This window comes from Zonotrichia leucophrys, chromosome 20, assembly GCF_028769735.1.
Source record: "Zonotrichia leucophrys gambelii isolate GWCS_2022_RI chromosome 20, RI_Zleu_2.0, whole genome shotgun sequence".
In the NCBI taxonomy this organism is placed as follows: Eukaryota; Metazoa; Chordata; class Aves; order Passeriformes; family Passerellidae; genus Zonotrichia; species Zonotrichia leucophrys.
The window spans coordinates 8632477-8657666 of record NC_088189.1 but is presented as its reverse complement, the minus strand read 5'-3'; the positions used below and the strand labels follow the sequence as shown (position 1 = coordinate 8657666).

Here is a 25190-nt window from a genome sequence, read left to right as displayed (position 1 = left end):
TCAGTGTTTGTGTCTTTGAGAATCTGTTCCTGCTATGTGTAAAGATGCTGTTGTTACTCTCCACATCCCTGGATCACCCAGCCCCCCAGAGTTTGTGTGAGTACTGAGACATCTGATCAAACTGGCACTGAAAATTCTGCACTGTTTGAAAGGGTTAACAGAGGATGGGTTCTCAGGAGTGCAGGGTTTTAAAAAGAAACAAAAACACACGAAAGCCATGGCTGACTAAAGCAAGTTTCCCAATGTGTGCCTGTTACACCAAGCAGTTCATTTTGTAAGCATGGACATTGGTTTATTGTAGCAGAGGGAAAGCCTAATCCATTGAAATGCATGGGGAAACTCCCATGGGCTGGAATACTCCTTGTGAGTTTGGAAATGCTGGGGTCTTTCTCAGAGCCCAGACACCATGGCCAGCTCTTGGCTCAGAAGGTTCCCTTGTGCTCCAGACCTTATTTGTGCTTTTTGACTCTGCTCCAAACCAGGAAGCTGCTTCCTTGTGCTTCATCTGGAAACTTAAAGTTGCAAATTTCTTGTTCACATATTTGCCATCTCATTTATCTGACTTCCTTTCTCTCCCAAATGTTATCATTAAAATAAAAATTGCAGCCTCTCCACAACAGATTTGCAGCCAAAGAGAAACAGTGCTGGGAGCATTTGGTATCCTGTGCCAAAGGCACAAATCAGCTGTCAACAGGTATTACTGGTTTGTTTCAAGTGTTGGGGTGGATTTTTTTTTTCTTTTTCTCCATTAAAGTGTTCCTGTTGTTCTCACAGAGCTGTGTTTCTGTCTGCAGAATTACCCAGGGAATTTTTGTCTCCAACATCTTACTAACATATTTCAACATCTGTCTGCTAATCTTTCATTGCCTGTGTTTGGGCTGTTTTGTGGGTTCTGTTTCACAGTTGTTTCACAGGAGCAGCTTTTGGCCTGACTGTGTGGCCAAGGCAGCCCTTGGTGCCTTCAACATTTTCCTCTACTGGGAACAGGTAGAGCACAGTGGGAAGAGAAACTGCCTTGGGATTCATTTCACTCTTCACTTACCTGGGACTCTTTCAGATGTTGGTGTCACTGCAGGTGAGCTCAGGCAAACAGGAAAGTTGAGGTCTTTCATAAGAGCCATGTGAGCAGCTCAGACTTTAAACAAGCCTGAACCCAGGGTTTGATTCTTCCTCCAAGTTTGTTAAAGCAAACGTCATCCATGAATGCTTCCCTGGTGCTAAATGATATTCCTGGTTTCCCAATTTATTTGTGTATGCTGAAACTTGGGTTGTGGGTGGCTGCAAAAAAAAAAAAAAAAATCCTGTTTTCTGTTTTGGTGTGTGGCAATCGGTGACAAAGTGAGAAACTCCCAGTTATGCCCTGGAGTGCACTTGAATGGAAGAAACTGCTGTGATACGTTAAATATTTTGGGAAATCAGTCTTTAGTTGTGAACACAAGTCAGTGGTCACTTCATGAAAAAGTAACTGATTTTTCCACTGCAGTTTAATGTTCCTCAAACCAGGACACTCAAAGAAGCTCCCTGCAGCTCTCTGCAATCGGCCTTCTCCAGCTCTTTGATCACCTTGTGTTATCTCCTTTTGCTCAGAAACCTGTTTCCTGGGATTATTTCTTTTCATAGCTTCATCTCTCCTCCTGGAGCACAGATTAGTAATAAATGCTCTCCACCTCTGCTGGATGTGTGCTCTCTCAGTATTTTGCCTTCCCTCCTTTGAGGCATTTTGCAAAGCTTAAGATGAAAGTAATTAATAGACACAAAAAGGCTGTTGTGACTCTGAGCTGATGTTTAACTGTTGTTAAACTGCTCTGTCAGTGTGCTGGTGGAAAACCTGGAGAAAAACACATGGTTTATTCATTTAAGCAGAACTGCACCTGATGTGCTCGAGCTCAGGGGAGGAAAAAGGTGATGTGATGAGCAGAGCTCGATGCATTACAAGAGTTACCTTTGTCCTTCTCTTGGGGACTGAGTGCTCACTTTACTGCAGGGTACTTTCATCCAGGTGCTCAGCAGGAAATCATTAATTTGGATATGGGAAGATGTGGGAAGTCCCTTAGTGCTTAAATGAATGAGAGCATAAAGTTTAAAAGCTGAAAAAGCAGACATGGAAATGGCTATCAAGATTGAGTGCAGTCCATGAAATCTAAGGCAATTATATAATTGTATTATTTAGTCTGAAAGCTTATTTATTTTTAAACTACCCCCTGTCCATCACAAAATGAAAGATAATGCCATGTGCTTGTAACAGACCAAATTACTCCTGTAAAGCATTGGGACTAAAAGAAAATTAACAGTAGGGGAAGAGCTTTATATCCTTTCAGGAGGGTTGGATATCATGGGAAAGCAGCACTTGGAAAAATGCCCTTTCCCTGTTGTGCTCTTCCTGACAATGTGTGCAGTGACAGGAGATCTGTGGCAGAGCTGAGGATCTCCCTGGAGGTGAAGGCTGAAGAAAGGAATATGTTCAGCAAGAAAAAATGCAAATAATTACTTTTTTCCTGACCTCTCTGAAGCTTTTTCCCACCCAGTCCAGGTTAGTTTTGTGCATTCCCTCAGTCCTGGCAGAGCAGGAACTGGGCACATCCTCAGTGTAAATGTCAGCTTCTGGAATGCCTTCCCTGCATCCTGCCCTGCCTGCAGAGCCTTCCCTTCTCATGGGTTCTGTGCTGGGAGGTCACTCGTGGTGTGACATGTTGGTGACAGCCTGAACACTGTCACTCACCACCGAGGAGAATTCAGCTGAACAGGCTGAGCTCAGAACAGCTGACTGTGGGGGGAAAGCCATGAAAAGGGAGGGAAAACAAGGATGCTGCTCAGCCCACAGAGCCTGTTGGCCTTATCCAAATGTGTGAATTGTTGTTCCCACACCTAGCAGGATTGTTGGGAATGGCACCCTGGGCCTGCCCACTGCAGGTTTTGCAGGTGATGGCAGCAGGCACAGACCTGGTGTGGGCTTGGTACAGTGTCACTCCAGACCACAGCTCTGGCGCCTCAGCTTTCTCATAGCCTGACCTGATTCCGTTTTTAGAAGAATGGGAGTGATAGAGGTTTGAGGTTTTTAAGAATATATGTATTTTTTGTCTTGATTGTCTTAGTTTGGAAGTTAGGAGAAAAAAATGGGTTTTGATTTATTTTGTTTGCTGGGGATTTTTCTTTGTTGTTTTCAGAGATTTTGTTTGGGTTTTTTTCTTATGACCGAGGGAAGAAAAACCTATTGCTGTTGTGTAGTGCTTGGATCCCAGGGGACAGAATGGAAAGAAATTGCTTCTGGTAAGCAAAAATAGAAGAACGTTCAGGAGGCTGGTGGTGGAGTGACATGACCTTGTGATGTAAAGAGCGTGTGCAAAACTGCACTTAACTATGCAGGATACTTGGTTCTGTGTCAAGAACTGCCTGCAGCATTACACAGCACCCTCAAACCTGGTTACACTGTTCTCATTGCAAAGTAGCTTTATTTGGATAACTCTCCTGGAGCTAAAAAGGATTTAGGTCACAGGAGAGATGAGGTGCTGGTAGGAAAGGGCTGAGAAGGGAGGCAATGCAAGCACGGGGGATGGATGGTGTTATTTTTAAAGGAATGTTTTAGAAATCATTGATCTGTGCTGTTTGTTAAGAGGTTTTTAGCAAGATTCCATCTCCTTCCTTTCTCAGCAGTTCTTCCTCAGACAGGGGGAAAGGGAGGAGATGCAGAACCTGAGAGCCCAGGGACTCCTGACAGCAGGAATGTCCCTGGGGGATGGTCACACATGGCCTGCTGTCTGTGACAGGAGAGTGACACCAGAGAGCCCAGGGGACAGCAAAGGGGCAGGACAGCAGAGAGGGGTGAGGGAAAAATGGAGCTGAAAGTAGATCATTGTGCAGAGGGAACAAAAAGGGAGAAAAAAATCCTGTGAGCTCCTGAGAAGTGGGTGGAGGTTGACATTTTGCTTATTGAAGCTCTCTCCAGCACCAAAGTGACATGGAAATGGAAATGATCTCCTTCCTCTCTGCAGGTAGAGCCTGGCCAGCAGCACACAGGTACTGCTGCAGGGATGGACAGAGCAATTCTTCATCCTCATTATTTATGGCAGAGCTGCCATTCCTTCTTCCACTGAGAGCTGTTCAGTGCAGGCTGTTTTCTCTCTGTTTAATCCTCCAGAGAAAAGCCAGTTAAAAGGAGAATGAAAGACAACGACAGTGAAATGTCCTTTGGGCACATTTGAGGATCAGCACCAGGGGAAAACCAGGAAATGTATTTATCATGAATGTGCTTTATCAGAGAATCCAAGTTCCTGTGTGTTTTTATTACTGCTTGTAGCTTTAGATTCAGTAGAAATGGCTGGGTCTGAAACATCTGCAGTTTGGGCACTGAGGCCATGCTTTGGGAAATCTTTCAGGCATACAAAATCTGTTCCTGTTCACTGCATACAGAGATGTTTTCAATTTTATTCACACCTGTGGGGTTGAATTATTCCCTGGGCACTGCTGCTGAACTGGGGACTTTTTGCCACTATGGCAGAAGGAGCTTTTCTACAGACTTGTGTAGCAAGAGCAGCTTTGCTGTGAGTAGGAATTGCCCTTTTATCCTCAACTATGCCACAGGTTTGGGGTTACAATAGTTAGCTCTTAGGTTGTACATTTTTCCTGTTTCTTTGGGTTTTTAGTTTTTAGTCTCATATCATCATATTTTATATTATCCTAGCCATCTCAAAGTACTGTATTCATACTATCCCACATTATTTCAATCCCACATACCTTTCAGTAGCCTGAGGGATTTAGTTGCTGTCACTGCCTGCATTGTGGATCCATTCTGGGTGGTTTTGGCTTTGATCCTAATGATGGCAGAGAATGCCACCAAACACAACTTGATGTTAATTATTTTCACAAGCTTTAATGTTTTGGTGGTATGTGAGGAAATCCTTCATTTACTTACACAGCAGAAAGGAAGGAAGGGGCAGCTCTTACACCATCCCTCTTCTCTCTGTAGCCTGGATTCTGAAATTGCAGTTGAGGGGTAAGGATGTTTTTTTCCCTTCAAAAACAGAGGAGCACTTGGCAAATAATTTCTGACAGGGCCACCAAATGGTCACTAGACATTCTTAGGCAGCTCTTGATTTATTTGGCAAGTTGTGAGAGGCTCTGTGGTGTGTTCCCTGTCCTCTGGCCAGCTTGATGTTGAAATCCTTTATTCTGCATGGAGAGGTCTCCTCCATCCCTTGCCAAGCAAAGGAGAGCAATGCCAGCCAGCAGTAAGGCTGACATGTACATTTTCAATTTTCATAATCGAGTCTTTTGAGCAAATCCTGGAGGAGTGAAAAGATTTCAGAAGCTGCAGCTCTGCAAATGTGACCACGGGGAGCCTGTTAAACAGGAGGCTTGGGAGGCAGGAGGGAGAGACTCTGTGTCATGAAGCTGCATCTCAGGGGTGCTTGGACTTGATGAAAAGCCCCTGATTTTCATCCCTCTGATAATGAGAAGTTCCACACCTCAACACAGACACATTTTAAAGCACTGAGGTGCCTCAAAGCACATTTGTCTCTAAAACACAGGGATTTCAAAGGATAAAAATTTGCTTGGGTAAATAAGTACATCCAGGGTGAAGGAGGACCCTGGCTGGGGTTGGGTCAGGCACACAGGAGTGTTGGGAGCAGGATGCAGCAGGAGCCATTCCCTCCTGTCTGAAATATAAAATAGCACCTTCCTTCTGCCTCACCTTCCAGCCTTTCCCCTTGGGCACTGCTGTTGCCCTACACCTTGCTGAGAGCAAAGCAGAGAGTCCTGGAGTGAGAAACCAGAGTTTTGCCATCATTTTCACGTTTCTGTGTACAGAACATGCCCTGGGCAGCAAACAGGGCCAGGGCATGCAGTGGGCTCCCCTTTGCAGTGGAACTGGAGCAGAAAGGTCTGATCAGGCTGAGATCAGTCAGAGCAAGAGCAAATTTCTATGATGACAGCCTGTAATCACCCCAGGGCCGCCTATGGACACGGCTAAGGGGATTGATCAGGGCTCTGACATTCATGCAGGGATCTCACACATCAATCCAGCCTCTGCCTGCCACAGAAATTGTCTTTTATCACTCTCACCAATTGCTTTTCCCTGGAGCAAAGTCCTGGTACTTTTTCATTACCAGGACATGAAAACAAGGCTTAGTGACAGGGATTGGCGCCAGTTTTTTTTTTTTTTAATATTTTATTTTTATTTGGTCCAGAACAAAGGCTTATTATTAACTATTTCTAGCTGAGAACCTGTACAAAATCCACCACAACAGCATCAGTGTCATCCCAGCAGCCCACAGTGCAACACTGGTGACAGCTCCTGTCCTGTTCCAGCTGCTGGGTTTCCTCATAACAGCTACATTTTAACAGTGTGCTCCTAACAAAACACACACCTATTTTCTCCAGTGTTCAGAGGTCTGATTTGCTCCATGACTTTACATTTCTGTGTTTTAAAATACAAAAATAAATAAAATTAAGGAGCAAAGTAACCAGCAGCAGTCTTGCAAAGCAGCTTCCTTCTGCCTCATTCTTGGGCTGAAACCCTAGGAATGGAGGAAGTTTTTGTTCTCCTTCCCTCTGGGTTTCCTGGCCTTGTAACCCATTAATGTTCCTTTCTCCACCTGGTGTGTGCATTTCATCAGCTTTTGGAGATCACCAGGGAATGTGCATGTAGGGCTACAAACAAAGGGAAAAGGGTGAAATCTTGGTAAGGATTTTATGTTGGTGTACCTTTATAAATATTTCTGGGGGTTTATCACCAGTTATTGACCAAAGAGAGGATGACCCCTGGTTCATTTTACACCTTTCAGATTCAGCAAAAGGGAGGAGCTCAGGGCACCCTCCTGCCTCCCTCTTCAACAAGAAGGAAAATAACTATTTCTTCTGAAGTCACTGACCCCACAAAGCAAATACTGAATTATTTGGGGGAACGTGTGTCTGCAAGGTTTCACTCAGCAGCCTCAGCTGCAGGAGCCAGGTGGATTTAGGTTCTTACACCCCAATTTTAAGTGCTTACCCAACCACGGGGTGGTAACAGGGATAACACAGAGCCTCTGCAGCTACACAGCCTGTTGTATTCCAGAAGCCTGTCAGATCAGCCTTATGGCAAGCACCATATAAATGTGTGTTTTTCACTCTCGATGTGCTCATCCCCTTTAATTCCTGCTAAATATTCCCAATTCTGTGGCTGCCAGGTTGTACCAAAAGGTCCTGGGAAAGGTTGCTGCTTTCAAATGCATAAAGATAACCTTTGAATCAGAGGCAAATGCAATTCCTGTTATTTCAGCCACCCTTGGCATTCATTCCCAAGCCCTGAGATACAGCACAGCTCCCAGGGATCACTGGAGTGCCTGGAAAGCCAGCAGGCTGAGTGCTGACAGAAATGAGTGGTTGGGAGAGGAATACATATAATTTCCATGCAAGTTTTATACCAGTGCAGTACATGAGGCAAAGCACAAACCACCTGCACATCCCAGTGCCCTGGGGCATGCCTTGCACTGGGACCAGAAGGATGTGGAACACATTTAGAGATGCGAAGCCATTACTCCTCCCATATGGTTTATTGAGGATCTCAGTTTCCAAAGCATGAGTAGCAGTGAGGCCTGTTATTCTTTCCAGCATGCAAAAGGCACAAGAAAGTCATCAATGTGATTCTGTGCAAAGTGTCCCTAAGAAAACACACAGCGAGGAAATGACAGAAAAGAGCCCCCGATGGAAGAAAGCCAAAGCGCCTTCAGGAAAGTGCTGAAAAGTTCTGAAAATGGTTGTACTTTTTCAGAGTCCAAATATGCTCAGTTGGTGAAAGATGCTTTGCAAATCCGTGAAAGAAAACTCAAGAGACAGAGCCAAAAGGCTTAAAACAATAATCTCCTTCATGTGCCAGAATTCAGGATGAAAGTCAAAATGATTTATCTCAAGGAAAAAGTGCTGCAGTTAAAGACAGACATTAAATTCTTTTAAAAAAAAGCCCACCAAAACCAGACGTAGAAAGTGGATACATTCTAAGAGCAGCTCAATAAAAAATATTCCTTTTAATGAAAATAATTTTTAAAATGGAATACTTGAAGAACAGAAATCCACCTTGACTGTGACCAGCTACTGCACCCTGCTCCGAGCACGACAACACAACGCCTTCTAGAAGAAGAAAGTCCCCACTACCTGCATGTGTGAAATGTGGCCAGTGAACAATTTGGAAACACAAACGCACAGGACCAAGTATCCAAGTCCCAGTAGTCAACTTGGGTGTTGGGAAGCCTCCTGGGATTCTGTCTGTCCCCCTGGAGCTGGTGGTGCTGGAGGCAGTGCCACTTCCCAGTGGGCAGGGCTGAGCCCATGAACCCTTGAGCCTCTGGCTGGAGTTGAATACCTAAACCTAAAAAAGGCATTTACAAGTTGACGCTTTTTTGTTGTTGTTGTTGTTGTTGTTGTTGTCTTATTTCCTTGCAGTATAGGTTTCTACTTCTAGACTATGGAATGTTACATTAAACAATATAATTATTCATTACCTTGCTTCAAATTTCATTACAGTTACTGAGGCTTCATCATAATTTCACACAGCACAGAGACACCAAACTAAACACCAAGCAGTCAGCACTAGATGTATTTTTTCTTTAAGTACCAATAAGCAAAATATCCCATTCCCCCCAGAGATCCCATCAGGAAGGAGGCTCCAAGGAAGGAGGGAGGTTTCCGCTTGACCAGCCTGAAGGCGTTGGGTACCACTGCAGAGAGCAGCGTGGTGTGGATGTCTCCCAAAACTTTCCTGAAGGCGAAGCGTTTCTGTATCCTGTCGAAGAAGGACTGTAGGTTGGGTCTGCTGCCATCCTCCCAGTATTTCTTAGAGAGTCCCAGAAACTTGAGGCGGTGCAGGGTGGCTCCTAACAAGACATCAGCCAAAGTGAAGACGCATCCGCAGAGCCAAAGTTCACATTTCTGCCCTGGAGAGAGAAGAGACAGAGCAGAGGTAAGAATCCCTTGGGGAGGCACCTAAAATCTTGCTAAAAGGTCCACATAGGCAGGAACATTTGTAGATCTCGGGTGTTTTTTCCCAGCTCTTTGATGGGCCAGGAGCTCAGAGCCCATGTACTGTGATGGAGAGTCTGGGGTGCCAAAAGCTGGGAATAGGAGATGATGATTGATGATGATGTGATGTGAATACACAAATTACTGGCTGCAAAGCAGCTATGCTGCCTCTCCCCCAAGTCAAGAGCAGTAGGAGATCCCTGGAAAAGAGCCCTTTGCTCCCCTTGAAGGAAGATGCTGTGCAGTGACCCCTCCTGCTGTGTCAGTGCTCGGGGACAGCAGCAGTGTCTGCCCTTGGCAGCACCAGGAGCTGTTTCAGGAGTGTCACGTCAACCTGGCCTATTTTAGGGATATGAGAAATCCTCAGGAATCAAAACCATTTGCTGCATGGCCTGGCTGCTCTCCTGTGTGTGCTGAGGTTCTGCCTTTGTTCTCTCTCCTGTACCAGGGACCCTGCTCCAGGACACCAAAACTGGCAGCACCTCTGTGTCAAGAGCCAGGATTTTGGGGAGACAGAGCTCAGGGTGAGTGCAGGACATGAAGAAAGACACTGAAGGGGTGAGAACCCCTGATAATGGGTGATCCCAGAAATAACCCCACTAGAGAGACATCCAAAAATAAACCAAGCTGCTGTTAGGCTGGAAAAAGCAGTTTCAGGCCAGGATATTGTTAAGCACTCCCTCAGTGCCCTTTCAATACCGAGGAGCTGGGCTGGGATGGAGCTGAGGGAGATGAAAGAAGGTGCAGGTAAAGAACATCAGAAGGGACACAAAAATCCACCCTCAGTCAGCTTTGCTCCAGATTCCTGATTCTGGGGCTCTTCATTGTGCTGTGGCTATTGTGTCAGGAAAGAGAAGAGGGGCTCCATTAGAGCACCCCAGGGCAGGCACTGCAGCTGCTGCAGGACCAGGCTGGGGCAATTATGGGTAATTAGCAACCTTCATTTGTGGCTGCTTGGCAGCCTGCCAGATCCTGTTGGAGGCACTGCCCAAGTGGACAGATTGCCTGTGCCTAATTAATCAATAAATATTTTCAGTGACTAATGACTCGTGCTGGTGCTGCAGCCAGAGCTTCTCGGGTGGGCTGGGACCCTGTGGGTGCTGCTGCTCAGCGGTGAGGGGAGCAGGGCTGAGGCAGCTGCATCACTCCAGGAGCTGCTGCAGGTGAAGGAGGAAGCACATGAGGGGATGGTGAATTCAGGAGAGAGCTGTGATCCAGCCCTGTCCCTCTGTCCCTCCTGGCTCTGGGCTGGAACCTCTGCTGAGTCTGGAGCCCCTTGCAGCCCGGCCCAGCACCCAGTGGGGTGGAAGCACAAACACCTCTTCTCTTTGCATGCCCAGCAGCCCCAGCTGGGCTCAGTCTGTCCCTGCTGAAGGGGGTGCCTGTGGCTGGGGTCTCCTGGTGCTGCTGCAGCACTTCCCACCCTGCTCTGCTGCAGCCTGGGCTGCGTGGGAGCAGAGCTGCTGCACTGCAGCTCCTGGGAGCTTGCCAAAGTGGCGATCCTGCCCACTGCTGACATCCTGACCATGGGCACAGGGTGGGAGTTTGGGGCTCTGGAGCAGAGGGCAGGAGCAGCACACCAGGACTGAAGGCATTGGAGCACCTGGGTGCTGGCAATGCAGCAGCAGTGATGCCTCTGCTCCAGGCACCTGGGATGTCCTCCCAGGGCATCTCATTAGGCTGAATTCTGCTGTCCCAGCCCTCACAGTGGTTAATGAGGGTGTTTGAGGAAATTAGGGCAAGGCAGGATGCCACAGTGAGCACATCAGGGCTCCTGGTAAATCCCCAGCCCCCTGCCCTGCAGGGCCCCACCTTGGCACCTCCGAGGCTCTCCAGGGTGGCCCTGAGTGACGCAGGGCTCCCCGGGGCAGGGCCAGCTGTGGGACCATCCCCTCACTGACTGTGCCTGGGCTCTGCTCTGCACCTGCCCCTGGTGCTGGCAGCCCTCGGGGCCAGGGCTCTGAGCGCTGCCAGCAGTGAGGCACAGAGGAGGAAGGCTGGCATCACCCAGGGGTGATGGCAGGACAAGCGCTGCCCAGCTGTGCCCAGGCACCCCTGACTGCCAGGGCAGCTCTGGGCAGGCTCCCAGCACCGTTGTTGGCTGTCAGGGATGGCTGGTGTCCCTGTCTCCCACCTGCTGGTCTGTGACGCAGGCTCTGTAAGGGCTCTGCCCTCCAGGGCCCCTCAGATTCCTGGGTTTCCCTGCCCGTGCTCCTCTGGGATGTGCCACAGCCTGGTGATGTGAGGGTTTTCTGTGGCACACATCCCCATCTCTGCACTTTCAGCTCCTCGTGGTGCTGGGGCCAGCCTGCTGCTTCCTAAGCCAGACAGAGCATCAGTCACTGTCAGTACCTTGCTGGGGTAAAGGGCACCTGCCATCACCCTGAGGTGACTTTGGGGCTCCCAAAGAGCACCCATGAGGACTGGGCTCCTGCTGTTCCCTGTGGCAAAGGGTGCAGGGGTGGTTTGCCACAGGTTAGTAAGAGCATGGCTGCAACAACATCAGTGTACCCAAAAGCAGGAGAGCCCAGAGGCAGCCCCAGACCCGGCAGTGGTTGTTCCATGGGAGCTGTTCATCAGGTGCAAATCTTGGCTGTTTCTGGTGTTGCACCTCAGCCTCGTGTGGGAGCACAGCCCAGTGCCTACCTTGGTACTCCAATTTCCTTTTCTCCAGCTCAGCCTCAATCTGGTCGAGCACCATCCCAAGTTCTCCAAGGATCTTCTTCAAGTAGGTCACATTGTCGTGCTCCAGGATCTTGGCCTGGGTGGAGAGCAGGGTTAGAATGTGGAATAAGTGGATACAGGGACACAAAGCACCAGGTGCCCATGGCAGGTCTGTGTTCCCCCAGCACCAGGGATGTGTGTGGCTTTCACCCACTCACCATGAGCTTCTTCTGCTTGGAGAGGTAAGGCTCAGAGAGCTGTGGCTCCTCTTCATGGTCCAGCTTCATCAGGTCCGTGGTGGCATTAGCTAAATGTCCTGGGGGGACACAGAGAGGCTGGGATGAGCCGTGTGTGTGACAGCAAATCACCTCATCCTGCAGCCAAAATATGGCTGTAGCACCAAGGGAAAACATCCCAGAGAGCTAAAATTGGGCCAAATCCATGGCTTGCTGCTGCTGTGCTCCCACATCTGAGGACGTGCGGCTCCCTGCACCCAGGGATCTCACAGGGCAGGGCTGGCTCCAAGTCACCACCCCCTCCCTGTGGTGACTCCCAGCCTGGGAGCTTCAGCTCCTCATTTTCCCTGCTGGATTCACACTAGAGCTGCTGAAGCTCTGTCTGTTGCTTGCTGGTTAAGCACAGCCCTGGGCTTGCCCATAACCTGGCCCCTGCAGCTCCATCCCCAGCAGGCTGAGCCTGTGGGATGTCTGAGCTGGCTGCCCACACTGGGGTGTGCATTCAGAGCAGTGGGGCAGGGAGGGAGTGCTCCCTCCTGGGTGAAGCTGTCCCTCCCTGGCTGGGTGTTTGGGCTGCAATTCCCTGGTGTGGGGCCCATCACGGGCATGGAGAGATGCTCACTCACCCCTCTGCCTCTCTGGGCACAGGGAGGATGGGAAGGGCTTCGTGCAAGGGAGCTAAAGGAGGGAAAGGGGCAGAGTGAAAGGAAGAAAGGAATCCTAGAGGCAGAGTAACCTAAGGGGTAGCATAAATTACCCAAAGTTGGGCTAATATCATCCAGCCAGGGACCATCTGTCTTTCCCTCCTTGTTCCTCCACCAAGGGAGGATTTGGCTCTGCCAGGGTGCTGATGCAGGAGGTGCCAGGGCCAGTGGGGTGGGAGCCAGCAGCAGGCTGTGCACTGCTATAAAATGCTGAATTTCCCATTTCTGCCATCAGCTTGTGCTTGCTAAGGCTGCCAAGCAGCTCTCCTGGGGCTGCAACTCAGATGGAGACCTGGATATCATCCTGATTTCATTCCCCTTGCGAGAGCCTGGAACCTGGGTTCACCCTCTCCTTGGGACACCACAACATGGATTCCCCTCAGCACCCACTGCAGCAGGGCAGCTGAGCCATTCCCTGGGGGCAGGAGATGAGCTGGGGAGGAAGGACACCATCAGCCCATGGACCTGCTCATACCCCTTGTGTGGCTTGGGAAAACGCCACCAGTGACAGGGTTAGGACAAGGAGATGTGCTCAGAGACCTCTGCAGAGTGCTGGGGAGGTGATGTGAGGCAGGTGGGGGCTGAAGCCATCACAGCCACACCCTTTGGCCTACGTCAGCCCAGGGTCTGGGGGTGGAGGTGACACTTGGTGACATGGGGACAGCTGTCTGTGATGGGTGTCAGCAGAGGCAGGGCAGACCACAAGCTGCACCTCAGGAACTGCCTATTTCTCTCTGTGCACAAGTGCATCCCACCCCAGCAGGGCCATCTGAGACCCAGACAACCAAAGGGATGGGGCTGGGAACAGTGTTTTCAATGGGCTCAGCTTGGGGCTGGACCCTAAAGGAAGGGAGAGACCTGGGATGTGCCAACACCCTCCTGACAAGGTCACTTTTCTGGCCAGGAATTCTCTCCAGGAGCAATTCCTGCCATTGAGTTATATTAAGCATCGTCAATGTTTCATGAGCACTTGAAGGTCAGGTACACAGACTTGTGCCGATTCATCCCCTGCCTGCAACTCAATCTGGCTGCTCCCTCCTCTGCCCTTAGAGTTATTGCAGGGAGAGGGGCAAATTCCTGTGCTCCAGAAAGAGCCGAGGAGAAGCATGGGGGCCCAGACACCCCCTGAGTTAGGAAGTCTCTCTAGGATGCCTGCAATTTCCAGGTCAGAACTGAGGAGAAGCATGGGGGCCCAGACACCCCCTGAGTTAGGAAGTCTCTCTAGGATGCCTGCAGTTCCCAGATCAGGGAATTGCACTTGTGTGGGTGCTGCAGGCAGAGCTTCTTGGGTGTGGTGGGGACCCTGTGGGTGCTCCAGTGTGCTTTGCCATTTCCCAGCTGTCCTTTGGGAGGAAGGGGAGACGAGCAGGAGCACGGTGGGCTGTGGAGCCCAGAGGAGCTGAGCAGCCCCCCGGGAAGGCGACTGACTTACTGCGGATCTCAGTGGTGGCGTACTTTGGGATCATGGAGTCGGTGGTGAGCTCGGGGTGCAGGATGCAGCCGTGCGTGTAGGCGTCCATGGGCAGCGAGTCCAGCAGCTCCCGGTACTGCAGCACCCGCGAGTGCAGCGCGCTGCCCGGCTCGGGGATCAGCTGCGGCACGTTCTCTGCACGGCCAGGGAAACGGTGTTATTGGTCAGACACGGCGGAAATTCTCCAGAGCAAAAATCGGTTTTGATTTAGGTGAAATGCACATCTATCGCTGTACAAATCACCAACAGGATGGGACTGCTAGGAACGTGCCTGGAGCTGTTTAATTTTTCAGTATCAGTCTCATTGTATGGTTATGACAATGGGAAGATGTAGGGGGATACATTATGGGTAAATGAAGAATGAAGAATGTAATCTTATTCCCCAAAGAGTTGCAGCTGAACCAATGACTAAAGATGAGGAGCAGGCCTGATGTTAACAGGCCACACCTATAACCAATAAGAAGAGTGGTAGAAAAGAGTGGATTGGGGGGAACTGGAGTCAGTTGGCTACTGCAAGGACAAGGAAGAGTCAGTGCCTTGAGGAGCTGCCTACAGGAAAACATCAAGGCGGTACAAAACTCTAGAAACTCTAGAAATATGAAACCCTTGTAATATAATGACAATAGAACTTTTGCAATATAATGACAACAGGAAGATGCCACCAGCTTACATCCCAGGCAGCAGACCGAGAACTTAATGTTACAACTTACTTTATACGTTTTTTGACCAATCACACAAAGCAAAAGCACATTGACAGTAGTTCTATCCAACCACTATAAGCACATATACCTTGGAATAAAACAATGCTTGCTTATTTTGAATACAATAATATTTGGGCAGTATTTCATCCAGGCAGGAGCCTTAAAACACAATGCACAGAGCTCCATTATTAAGCTTAATACTTCCTAATATCTTGCTAGATAAACTTTTCTGTAGCTTAAGGTGTTATTCTAGACAAACATTAATACACAACCACTGTTCTATTTGTCCTTGCTTTTCTACTTTTTACGTAATTCTTCTGCTGATCTATCTCATGGCTACTGCTTAGCTCTAATCACAGTTCTGCTGTCTCTTTTGCAGCTTTCCCAAAACTTTCTGATTTATGGATTCTCACAAATCTTTGAGTTAATCTGTAGCTCGAAAACACAGGTGTTTAGTCTGACTGCCTGTTCTTGTAGAAAGCCAATGCTCAGAGAAAATTCTTCAGCCAAAGGATAGAGATAAGGGGGGCAGAGAGAGAGACTGTTATAGAGGGGGCAGCCTGACCCAGGAATTCCTTCTGATAAAGAAGAATTAGCGGCCAATGTCACGTGAAAACATTAGAATGAATATGTGTGAACCTACTGTGAAAAGGCATGCATATGTATTTGAGAGAGAGAGATAAAAAAGGATCTCGAGTTCCCAGAGGTACACATATATTTTGAAGGGAGCAGTCCCCACATGCCTCCAGCTCTGTAATAAACATACCAGCTTCACAACTTTCATAAAAGTTGTGGAGTTTGTTTTGCTTCCACAAATCAGCAGCACCTGCGAGGGCTCAGGTGCTCCTTAGCGGCTCCTCAGCTGCTCGGGACAGCAGGGAGCAATCCTGCTGGGATAGCAGGGCTGCCAGGGGCAGAGCTTTCACTCGAGTCTGCCAGCTCTGCCCTCGCCCTCCCTGCTGCCCATCCCGGCCAGGAGTGCAGCCAGCCCGTGCCCCGAGATGGGCAAACCCACAGGATCACAGGGCAGTGTAGGGATGTCATTACCCAGCCCCACAGCCCTGCTGTTCCCTGGGGTCAGTGCAGCCAGCCCTGATCTCCACACTCTAATTTCACGTCTCTTAGAATGGGAGAAAAATCTTCCTGGTCTGCAGAAAAGAGCTAAAAGATGGGGATTTGAGTTTAGGATCTCTTGAGTTACATGTTCTTTACCCCAGTGGTAGTGAGGTACCTCGTTCTCTTGGGCTTCCTTAAAAATCCCCAAATGGGCAATCAGAGTAGATGACCAAAGAAGCCCAGTGCATCTTCCCTCCATGCTCAGCTGCAGGAACATCCCTTGCCCTGGCTGGCTCTGCTCCTCCCTGCCTTGTTGGGTTTTATTCACTTTCTATGGATAGTAATTTGCATTGTGCCTTTTATTACACTGTCAGCTCAAAATACATGGCAGGTGACACCAGAAGAAGCAAAACATTGCTCTTGTCTCCCCCAAGATTTTGAACTCTCCCAGGTTTTTAAGGGACCATAAATGTTTATAGTGTCTACAGGCAGTGAGTAAATCCACCACCAGGACTCTGACTGTTGTTCACATCCTGCCTGCAGCACTGGGCTCTCCACATCCCAGTCAGTGTCCCCACTTGAGTTGGGTCATTTTGGCAGGATTTAGCAGATGTGAGCAGGGCAGCCCCTTGTCTGAGGGCCTCAAGTGACAGGAGCTGGTGGCAGGAGCTGGCCTTGCCATTACTGTGCCTGCTGGTGCCCATGGCTGGATGAGAACCAGGCAAATTTTGGTACCCCCTGTACTGGAAATCTCATGGCTCTGACCCAGCCTGTCCCTGCTGGAAGGCTCCACAGAGTTATTCCCATTGATAGGCACCAGTGTCACTGTCCCCAGAGCAAAGGGAGGTTTTGGTGGCTCCTCCCTGCCAAGGGCTGCTCCCTGCCTGCCCTGTCTGGGTTCCAGCTCTCCAAGTGGGGATTTTCCACCCGAGAAAAGTGACCAGATGAGTGAAACAACTACTGACCTACAGCTTGTGTGCTCCTTCCACAGGGCTCCTGGCCAGCAGCCAAAGGGCTGGGGCTGAGGCTGGGAACAGCACATGCAGAGGGACTGCTCCATCCCGCAGGAAGATGGAGCAACCACAATGAAATAGCAGCGTGCTGGCCACCAGCCCACGTCCTTCAGCATGTTCCAGGGAGGTTTTTCATTGGGATGGCCTGACTTGCCTTTACATGCCACAGCAACCTGCACATAGAGGCTGCTGTTGCACTCTGTGGCTGTGCAAGGGGGTGCAGACCTTGGAGGACACTCCTGCCTGGAAGAAATATTGCCCTGATCAGTTTCTGGCTTTTTAGGCGCTGCTGGGCAGTGTCCTAGTGAGAAACATCCTCAAATGTGGCTTATTGGCACTATTCACTGCTATTTTTGGGAAAATGAAAACATTTACCCACACACTACCCTTTACTGATAGCTGGACCCCAGTGTGTGTAAGCAGCTGATAAAGGCCATGCCCTTAGCCCAGGGAAAACACAGCTCAGTAAAAATACCCTGTAAAGGCCTTTTCAAACTGTACACATCTCTGCAAAGTGGCTGATTCCCCTCAGATCAGCACTGCCACATCCTGGCAATGCTTTTGGCAGCTGCACTGCTGGGTGATGTGATGGAGCCGGGAGTGATGCTCTGGGCCCTCTTTCCTGGAGCTTCCCCTCTCCATTTCCCAGCAAAAAGGTCAGAAACCGCACCTGGCTGGAAAACCTCAACGAGAGGAGTTTCCCAGTGCTCGGACAGCTCTGTGTGCCCCTCCTGCTGGGGACAGCCTGTTGTCACATATGTCAGACCACCTGCCCTTCGCAGAGACCAGCTGAAGTGGTGCAGGGACTGACACCCCCTGATGTCCCCCGTGCTGGGGCTGCTGCCAGGCAGGAAAGCAGCTGCCATTCCCTAGGACATGCTGCTCGTGTGGGATTCTCCTGCTGCCCCTCTGGGAGGGATCTCTTTGCCTCCATGGAGCAGCAGCGCAGTGGTGGGGCCAGGAGAGGACAGCAGCTGAGCTGGCAAGGAGCCCTGGCTCCGGGAGCTATTTTGAGATGTTTTTGATGTCTCTGTTGCAAGGGGATGGATGCTGGGCTGAACATCGTGATGGCAAAGCCCAAGATCCCTGCTCAGCTTTGAAGCCTGCCCTGTGGGTGTCCCAGCCCAGCAGCCCCAGGATTGGGGGGATGAGGGTGAAGGGGTGTGAGATGCCAGGGAGAGGCTGCTGAGCAAAGCTGGCTTTGAGCTCTGCCTCAGCATCCCGGTGTGCCAGGCTCAGCGGGCCTGCAACCCTGCTCCAGGGGAATATGAGCTTCCCTCTCCTGGCTGTCCCTTCCTCTGGGTTTGTGTCACATCATCCTCCCATGGTCCTCAGCACTGCTGGCTGGTTTTCACTTTTAAGAGGCTGTTTTCTCAGAGGCACAGCAGGGACAGCAGGGTCCCCTGGCCCAGGAATCCTGGAGGAAGAGGGGAGAGGAGCAGCAGCACACAGCTTACACCCACCTTCTCTCAGCAGAGGCCCTTTTGCCCCTTTATACAATTACCCAGGGACAAAGCACAGATGTGTCTAAAGTCAGAAGTGTTCCCATGGGCTGTGCCCCAGTGGGGACTCTGGTGAAATGCCACCATGCACCGTGGGGACTGACAGAAACTGCCTGGTTTGGAAGCCTGACTTCCAGGACAGAAAAAGGGGAACTTAGCTGCCACACCCCTCAGAGCTCTCCAGCAAGGGATTTCTGCTGGAAATTCTTCAATTTCATGGGAAAACATAGAAGTCTGGGGAGGGCTGGTGTCTTGCTGATTTTCTGGGGTGAAGATGAAACTTTAAAGGAAAAAAGTAGATCAGTTTAAAATGTGGACTAGACACGAATTTCCTCTGAGGCAGAGCCCAGCCTTGCCTTACCTCCCGTGAAGTTCTTCTCCATGTAGTCGATGATCTGGTTGTAGTCGCTGATGATGTTGTCCCTGTGGATGATGACGGGCACCTCCTCGCCCAGGTTGAGCCGCATGAACCAGGGCTCCTTGTGCTCCATCAGGGGCATGCTGACGTCCCGCTCCTCGCAGGGCAGCCCCTTCTCTGCGATCACCAGCCGCACCTGGGGCAGGCAGCCAGGGAGAAAGGGCTCAGCCAGCACTCTGAGCTGCTCTCCAGTCCCCACTACCCCATTACACCCCCAGACCCTTCCCTAAAACTTAAGCACAGTTTAAGTTAACTTAAACTTAATCCTGACGTGCCAGGATCACGGGCTTGCCCTGCAAGAAGCCAAGCAGCTGTGGCCATGGGACAGCTGCAAAGAATTTGTTTTTCTGGCAAAGAGGGGATACCTAAACCCATCCTGTGTTCTCAGAATCATAGACCATCCTCCCTGGTCCCGGTGGCCTGTGTGACAGGCAGAGGAGAGTCAATCCCTCATGGGTGGAGGGAGGCAGGAGCTCTCCAGCTGGGGCAGTGATGTGGCTGTGAATCCCAGCACGTACTGAGGAAGAAAAGGAGGAGGAAGAGGAGGAAGAGGAGGAAGAGGAGGAAGCAGGGCTGCAGCAATGTTATGCTTACACGTGTACCCAGTGAGTGCTGCTGGCTGGCTGAAGGAGACCTGGATGCTGACTCAGGTATGTTCCACTCTCAGGAGTGGACTCTGCCTTTGCCAGGTGAAGGCTCTGTTCTGTGAGAAGTTCCAGGCAGCCCCTGTGACCCTGCACAGCATTCCTCCTCCTCCTCTTCCTCCATGCTGACATTATCTCCAGGGCATCACCCAGCACCTTCACACCTCTTGTGTCAAACCTGCTGCATCCCCCTTCCCCTTCCCCTTCCCCTGCCCTCCTCCAGCCCTGGGCCTGCCCAGCATGGCAGGGATGGCACCCACACATCTCAGGGTGGGAAAGGTGACTCTTGCCTTGCAGAGGGGCAGGAGGAGGCAGGAGTGGGGCTGAATGTGGGACACCATCACCATCCCCACCTCAGGGCTGATCCTGCTGCTCTGCTCTGTGCATGAGACAGTGCTGAATATGCACTCAGGGATGGCATTTTGGGCTTCTGGGTTATAAAACCTGACTATTATGAACTAAGTATGTCAAACACAAAAAAAAAAAAAAAGGCCCACGGGGGATGTGAGAAAGCCATGATTTACAGAACCACCGAATGAGGCAAAAGTACTTGTTTTCATCCAACTAGCAGCAGCTAAAAATACAATTTAACATATATAAGCCTTTCTGTGAGTACTTCAGAGTTCCTGGGGAATTAGTCATTAATTATTCACAGGACTGGCAAGTTAATTTTTTTTCTTTTAAAGTCAAACAAGAGAAACCCTGGTTCCTCCTGGTTCCTTCCTTCCAAGAGAAAGGGTTCCTCAACTGCAACTCGCTCCTGGCCTTTTCCTCCCAGCTGATAAATAAACCTCAGCCAGCACCACCCGGGGTATCCAGTACCACCCGGGGTATCCAGTACCATCAGGGGTATCCAGCCCAAGGCTCCCCGTGCTGCTTTCAGGAGCTGAAGGCCTGGCAGGAGGCAGCCGGGGTCCCTGCCAACACCCCAAAGGGGATCCCAGGCTGGGGTGACAAAACATTCCCGGGAATTGCGAGGGGAGCCGGGCACGAGCATCCCCGGCAGTGCGGATCCCGCCGACCATGTGCAGCCCCCTGCTGCATCGGGCATCCTCCCTCCTTTGTGTCTGCTGGCAGGAACGGGCACCTCTGCCCGGCCCTCCCGCCGGGCTGTGCAGCTCGGGGAGGCCCTGGCACCGGGAACTTGGTGTTCCGACACCCACCCCTGCGAGCAGCCCATTCTCCATATGGTGTTCATGGCTTAGGAATGATGCGGGGTTTGAGGCTGGGGGTGAAGGCTGGGTTTGCTACACAGCTGCCGTGCTGCGAAATGAGCATTTACTATTGTGTGGAAAACGGGATTTCTTGCTGGGGCAATCCGGGAATAGAATTTCCAGGGCGCTGCTGCAGTGTGAGGGGTGAATCATCGCTGCGTGCCGGGGTCCGGGATGCTCTCCCGGGTACCAGCCTGGCTCGGGCTGCCTCTCCTCCCGCAGCATCAGCATCAGCAGCATCAGGGTGGTCCCGGCCCGGCTCTGCCTTTGTCTGCGCTCCCGGCCACGCCAGTGTGGGGCTGGCAGCGAGCACAAAAGCCGAGGCGGCTCCCGGTGCAAGCCGTGATACCAAAGCAAAGACAAGATTTGGCCGAGCTCCCCCCATCCTCATCCTCATCCCCATCCCCTCCCCAGGCAGATGCTGTAAAAGGTACAAAGATCTGCCTGGCCGCACGCTGCTGCCCCGGCCAGCCACGGGGCTGAGCCCCTCGCTCTCCCCCAGTGCATCCATCCATCCGTCCATCCATCCGTCCATCCATCCATCCTCCCTAGCAAAGCGATGCCCTGGCACCTGGAGGTGATTCTCGCCCCAGCGCCCGGCCGAGCGATCGCTCTCTTTACCTTTTGTGAGCTGAAAGACTGGGTCCAGTGGTACAAAACCAATGTGTCCTGCGATTTGAGAGCGGGGTCCGTCGGGTCGTGATTTTCCTCGCCTTCCGTGGATTTCCCCGCGCTGTTCTCCAGCGCCGAGATGGGCCACCAGCTGCAGTTGGTGGGAGTAACATTATTGGGAGTCGCCATGACAGCAGCGAGCGAGCGGGAGAGGGACGGGAGAGCGGCGCCAGCCCCGCATCACATCACATGGGCTCCAGGCAGCCCATCCCCGGGGCAGCCCCGGCCCCCGGGCACTGCGGGCGCGGGTCACGGCTCGGGCCGCTCCCGGTGCCGCTCCCGGTGCCGCTCCCGGTGCCGCTCCCGGTGCCGCCGCTGGGCTCGCCGCCCGTGCCCGCGCGTGGCGGGGCTCCCACGGAAACGTGCAGGCATCGCTTCCCGAGAGGAGGCTCCCGCCTGCCAGCTCGGCAATCCGGGGCAGCTCCAACCCCTGCGGCTGCCTAAGAACATTTTTCAGCAGAGATTAGGATTTTTTTTTTTTTGAGTGTTTTAGATATGGCGGATGTGTAAAGAATAGCCACAGTGATGGACACTGCCTTTGAAATGCCTAGAAGGTGTCTGCCTTGCAATCTTCACACAAGGAATGGCTCTTTAAAGATTTTCAATTATCTTTGGAGAGCACGAATTAATTGCTGCCTATTGGGTGTTAAGTAGCCCGTACAAAAGCAAGGTGTGTCACAATTCCGAACTGGCCAGGAGACTCAGAGGGCACTGGGGCTTCTGGAGCTGCTGCTGCTCTCCAAGCCCTGTGAGCATCACACGGAGGTTTGCAGGCACAGGTATGTAGGCACAGGGCAGCTCCAATCCCTGCGGCTGCCTGAGAACATTTTTCAGTAGAGATTAAGATTTTTTTTGAGTGCTTTAGATATGGCGGATGTGTAAAGAATAGCCACAGTGATGGACACTGGTTTTAAAATGCCTAGAAGGTGTCTGCCTTTCAATCGTCACACAAAGAATGGCTCTTTAAAGATATTCAATTATCTTTGGAGAGCACGAATTAATTGCTGCCTATTGGGTATTATGTAGCCCATACAAAAAGCCCAGGAGCCTTTGGTGTGTGCCAGATCCCAAACTGGACAAAGTGGGCACAGCTGGGGATCACTTTCCAGAATTCCACAATTCCAAACAGCCAGGACACTCAGAGGGCACTGGGGCTTCTGGAGCTGCTGCTGCTCTCCAAGCCCTGTGAGCATCACACAGAGGTTTGCAGGCACAGGTGTGTAGGCAGTTGGATGCAGTGACCTGGACATCTGGACTTGTGCTTTATGACACTTGGCTTTGTTATGCCTCATCTGCAGCAATCTGGGAGCCTGGTGATATTTTTCCACCCTTGGAGCTATTGCCAGTGCCAGCAGATAAAGCCAGTCCAGTCAGGGGTGTTGTAGGGACAGGTTCTGGTGAGGATGGGGACAGGCCCTGCAGGCACAGGGAGCCAGCCTGTGACTCAGGGCTGTGTGAGGGCTCTCATGTGAACCACTGGGGCTGGTGAGGATGGAGACAGGAAGGTTTGGAAGAGCTGGTTTGAGTGGGGAAACTGAGGCACGCTTCACCCAAGAGCATGGGGAGGGAGCAGGGCCAAACTGGTGCCCAGCTGCGTGAATACAGTGCAAGGAGCAGTTTTCTAGGGACTGGGGGATGAAATGAATAGTTTGCTTGTTGTGATGTTCTGCTCCTCAGGGTGTGCAGAAGGGGATGAGAGGGGTGAGGCTGGCAAGTGCTGTGCTCTGCCCTGGCTCCTCCCTGTCTCCCCATAGGCAACAGCCCCCAATAACAACCTCTCTCCCAAGTCCCTGAACTGCCCTCAGAGTCCCCACAGGGACAGGCTCTTGTTTGGCCTCTCCTTGGGGCTGCAAAAACGAGGGAAAACTGAGCTTTGAAGAGCTGGCCCCCCATGTAGCATCACCCTGCCCCTGCTCCACAGCCTCCCCTCGCTGCAGGGGTTTTTGGGGGCTCCTTGCACAGAAGGGGGACACGGTGGGGCAGGAAAGGCAGGGATGGGTTGGCCAGGCAGCTGCTGCTCTCCCTGGATCGCTGTCCAGACGGCCCCATCTAGTGGTACAGCTTGTGATGGATTCGTGCTGCGCCGTGGGGAGCAAAACACGACAGGGTTTATTTACTGCATCCCTCCGGGTCCTGCAGGCACACGGAGCCTCTCTAGGGGACTGTTCATTTAGCTGGGGTTTGGCTTGCTAAACCGAGCGAGGCTTGAAGGGCACGACGGGTGCCAGCCCCCCTGACCTTGTGTGACCTTGAGATCATCGCCAGCATCCAACAGAGCCTCCCTGAGTGCCAGAGGGGCCGGTGTGGGGCTGCCCCACGGGATCTGTGCACAGCCCTGGCAGAGGGTGCCGCGGGAGCAGGATTGTGCTGCTGGCATTTTGGGAATTCTGAATCCATGGGAAGAATTTCAGAGCTGATGCAAAGATTACAGAGATGAGAGAACAGGAGGATGGAGTCGGTCACGGGACTTTGCAGGCACAGAAGAGCCCTCCCTGTTTTAGAAAGAGAGGGTGGAAAACAGGCTCCAGAAACGGCTCCATTGATTTTTTTCCCCCCAGTGGCCTGATTCAGTGTCTGCCAATGTAAAGCTCAGCTTGGATTCGATTTGGCTTCTGTAAGGCAGGAAAGAACTGTCATTGATCCAGGGTGTCCTTCTGTTTCCTACTTCAGTTTAACTAGTCCTGATAGCAGAGGGACAAGGACTTGTGCTATGGAAAACACCCAGCTGGGTCTGCTGAGATAGGAAGCAGAGAGTTGGGATCAGGTACAGGAAAGTCCTGGGAGCACTGCAAGTCCACTGGTGTGTGATGGTGTTCACAGAGGTTTTCAGATTGGGGAAGAGACGAGGATCTGACTCCATGTTTCAGAAGGCTTGATTTATTATTTTATGATATACATTACATTAAAACTATACTAAAAGAATAGAAGAAAAGGTTTCATCAGAAGGCTAGCTAAGAATAGAATAAGAAAGAATGATAACAAAGGCTTGTGGCTCGGGCTCTGTGTCCGAGCCAGCTGGGCTGTGATTGGCCATTAATTAGAAACATCCAACATGGGCCAATCACAGATGCACCTGTTGCATTCCACAGCAGCAGATAAGAATTGTTTACATTTTGTTCTTGAGGCTTTTCAGCTTCTCAGGAGGAAAAATCCTAAGGAAAGGATTTTTTATAAAAGATGTCTGCGACACTGGTGCTTTCTCAGAATATTTCAGACATATTCTCTAGATTGACTGGGAACAGATCCTAGAGCATCCACACACAGTAAGGATCCCCCAGGCTTGTTGGGGCAGGTAGAGCAGCAGCTGGGAGCAATAGGGCTGCATTCAGCACTGTTTGTACCAGGGCATCTCTACTCATCAATCAAGCTAAAGGTGCTGTGCAGGCATTCCCAGAGAAGATGCAGTTTTCCAATAAATCCTGAGGTTTCAGGCAGACAGCAAAAATAAGTCACTGCGTTATCAGAGTGACATGGATGAGCTCAACTGAGAAGGTTTTGATGGAAACAATAAGTTTGGGCCTCTCTTAGGGCCCATCATCCACCCCCAGGGGTTGGTCTGCACTGTGCAAATGTCACCAGCAGTGTTCCAGTACATTTGCTGTAAACCTTACAATTGCAGTCAAGAACCAAAATATGTCCTTGCTCTGCCACAGGCAGCACTAGATGTGCTTAAACACTGGCAAAACCAGGGGTTCAGGAAGGAAACAAAATGAGTTACTGTCTTTTTGCCGCTTTTCCTTCCTCCTTCACTAGCAGCTCCTCCAGTCCCCCACAGGACACCGTGTGCCCTCAGAACCCGCTCTCAGGCTGCTCCCTCCCACCTGGTGCTCTGGCAACTTAAATTCATTTCTCAACCCTCAGTTTCAGGTTATATCTTGGACTTTTTTAACTTCCATGATTT

The 25190-nt window shown here is 50.9% G+C and overlaps 1 protein-coding gene across 1 annotated transcript; it reads right to left on the bottom strand.

Moving 5' to 3' along the window:
* Positions 1 to 7517: 7517 nt before the first annotated feature.
* Positions 7518 to 21555, bottom strand: GDAP1L1 (ganglioside induced differentiation associated protein 1 like 1). The gene is made up of 6 exons (XM_064730040.1): positions 21239 to 21555; positions 18703 to 18895; positions 14031 to 14204; positions 11877 to 11974; positions 11641 to 11755; positions 7518 to 8909 (listed from the first exon to the last, which is right to left on the bottom strand). Exons 1-6 carry the CDS (start codon positions 21416 to 21418, stop codon positions 8566 to 8568), a joined length of 1104 nt encoding a protein of 367 aa, XP_064586110.1. The 5' UTR covers positions 21419 to 21555; the 3' UTR covers positions 7518 to 8565.
* Positions 21556 to 25190: the final 3635 nt, after the last annotated feature.

Bases quoted from the DNA above. Each gene is read 5' to 3' on its own strand.
- GDAP1L1 (XM_064730040.1), bottom strand. From the start codon at position 21,418: ATGGCGACTCCCAATAATGTTACTCCCACCAACTGCAGCTGGTGGCCC. The intron at 18,896-21,238 runs GTAAAGAGAGCG...TGCCTGCCCCAG, and splicing joins AGTCTTTCAGCTCACAAAAG to GTGCGGCTGGTGATCGCAGA. The intron at 11,756-11,876 runs GTGAGTGGGTGA...CTCTCCACCCAG, and splicing joins CCAAGCAGAAGAAGCTCATG to GCCAAGATCCTGGAGCACGA.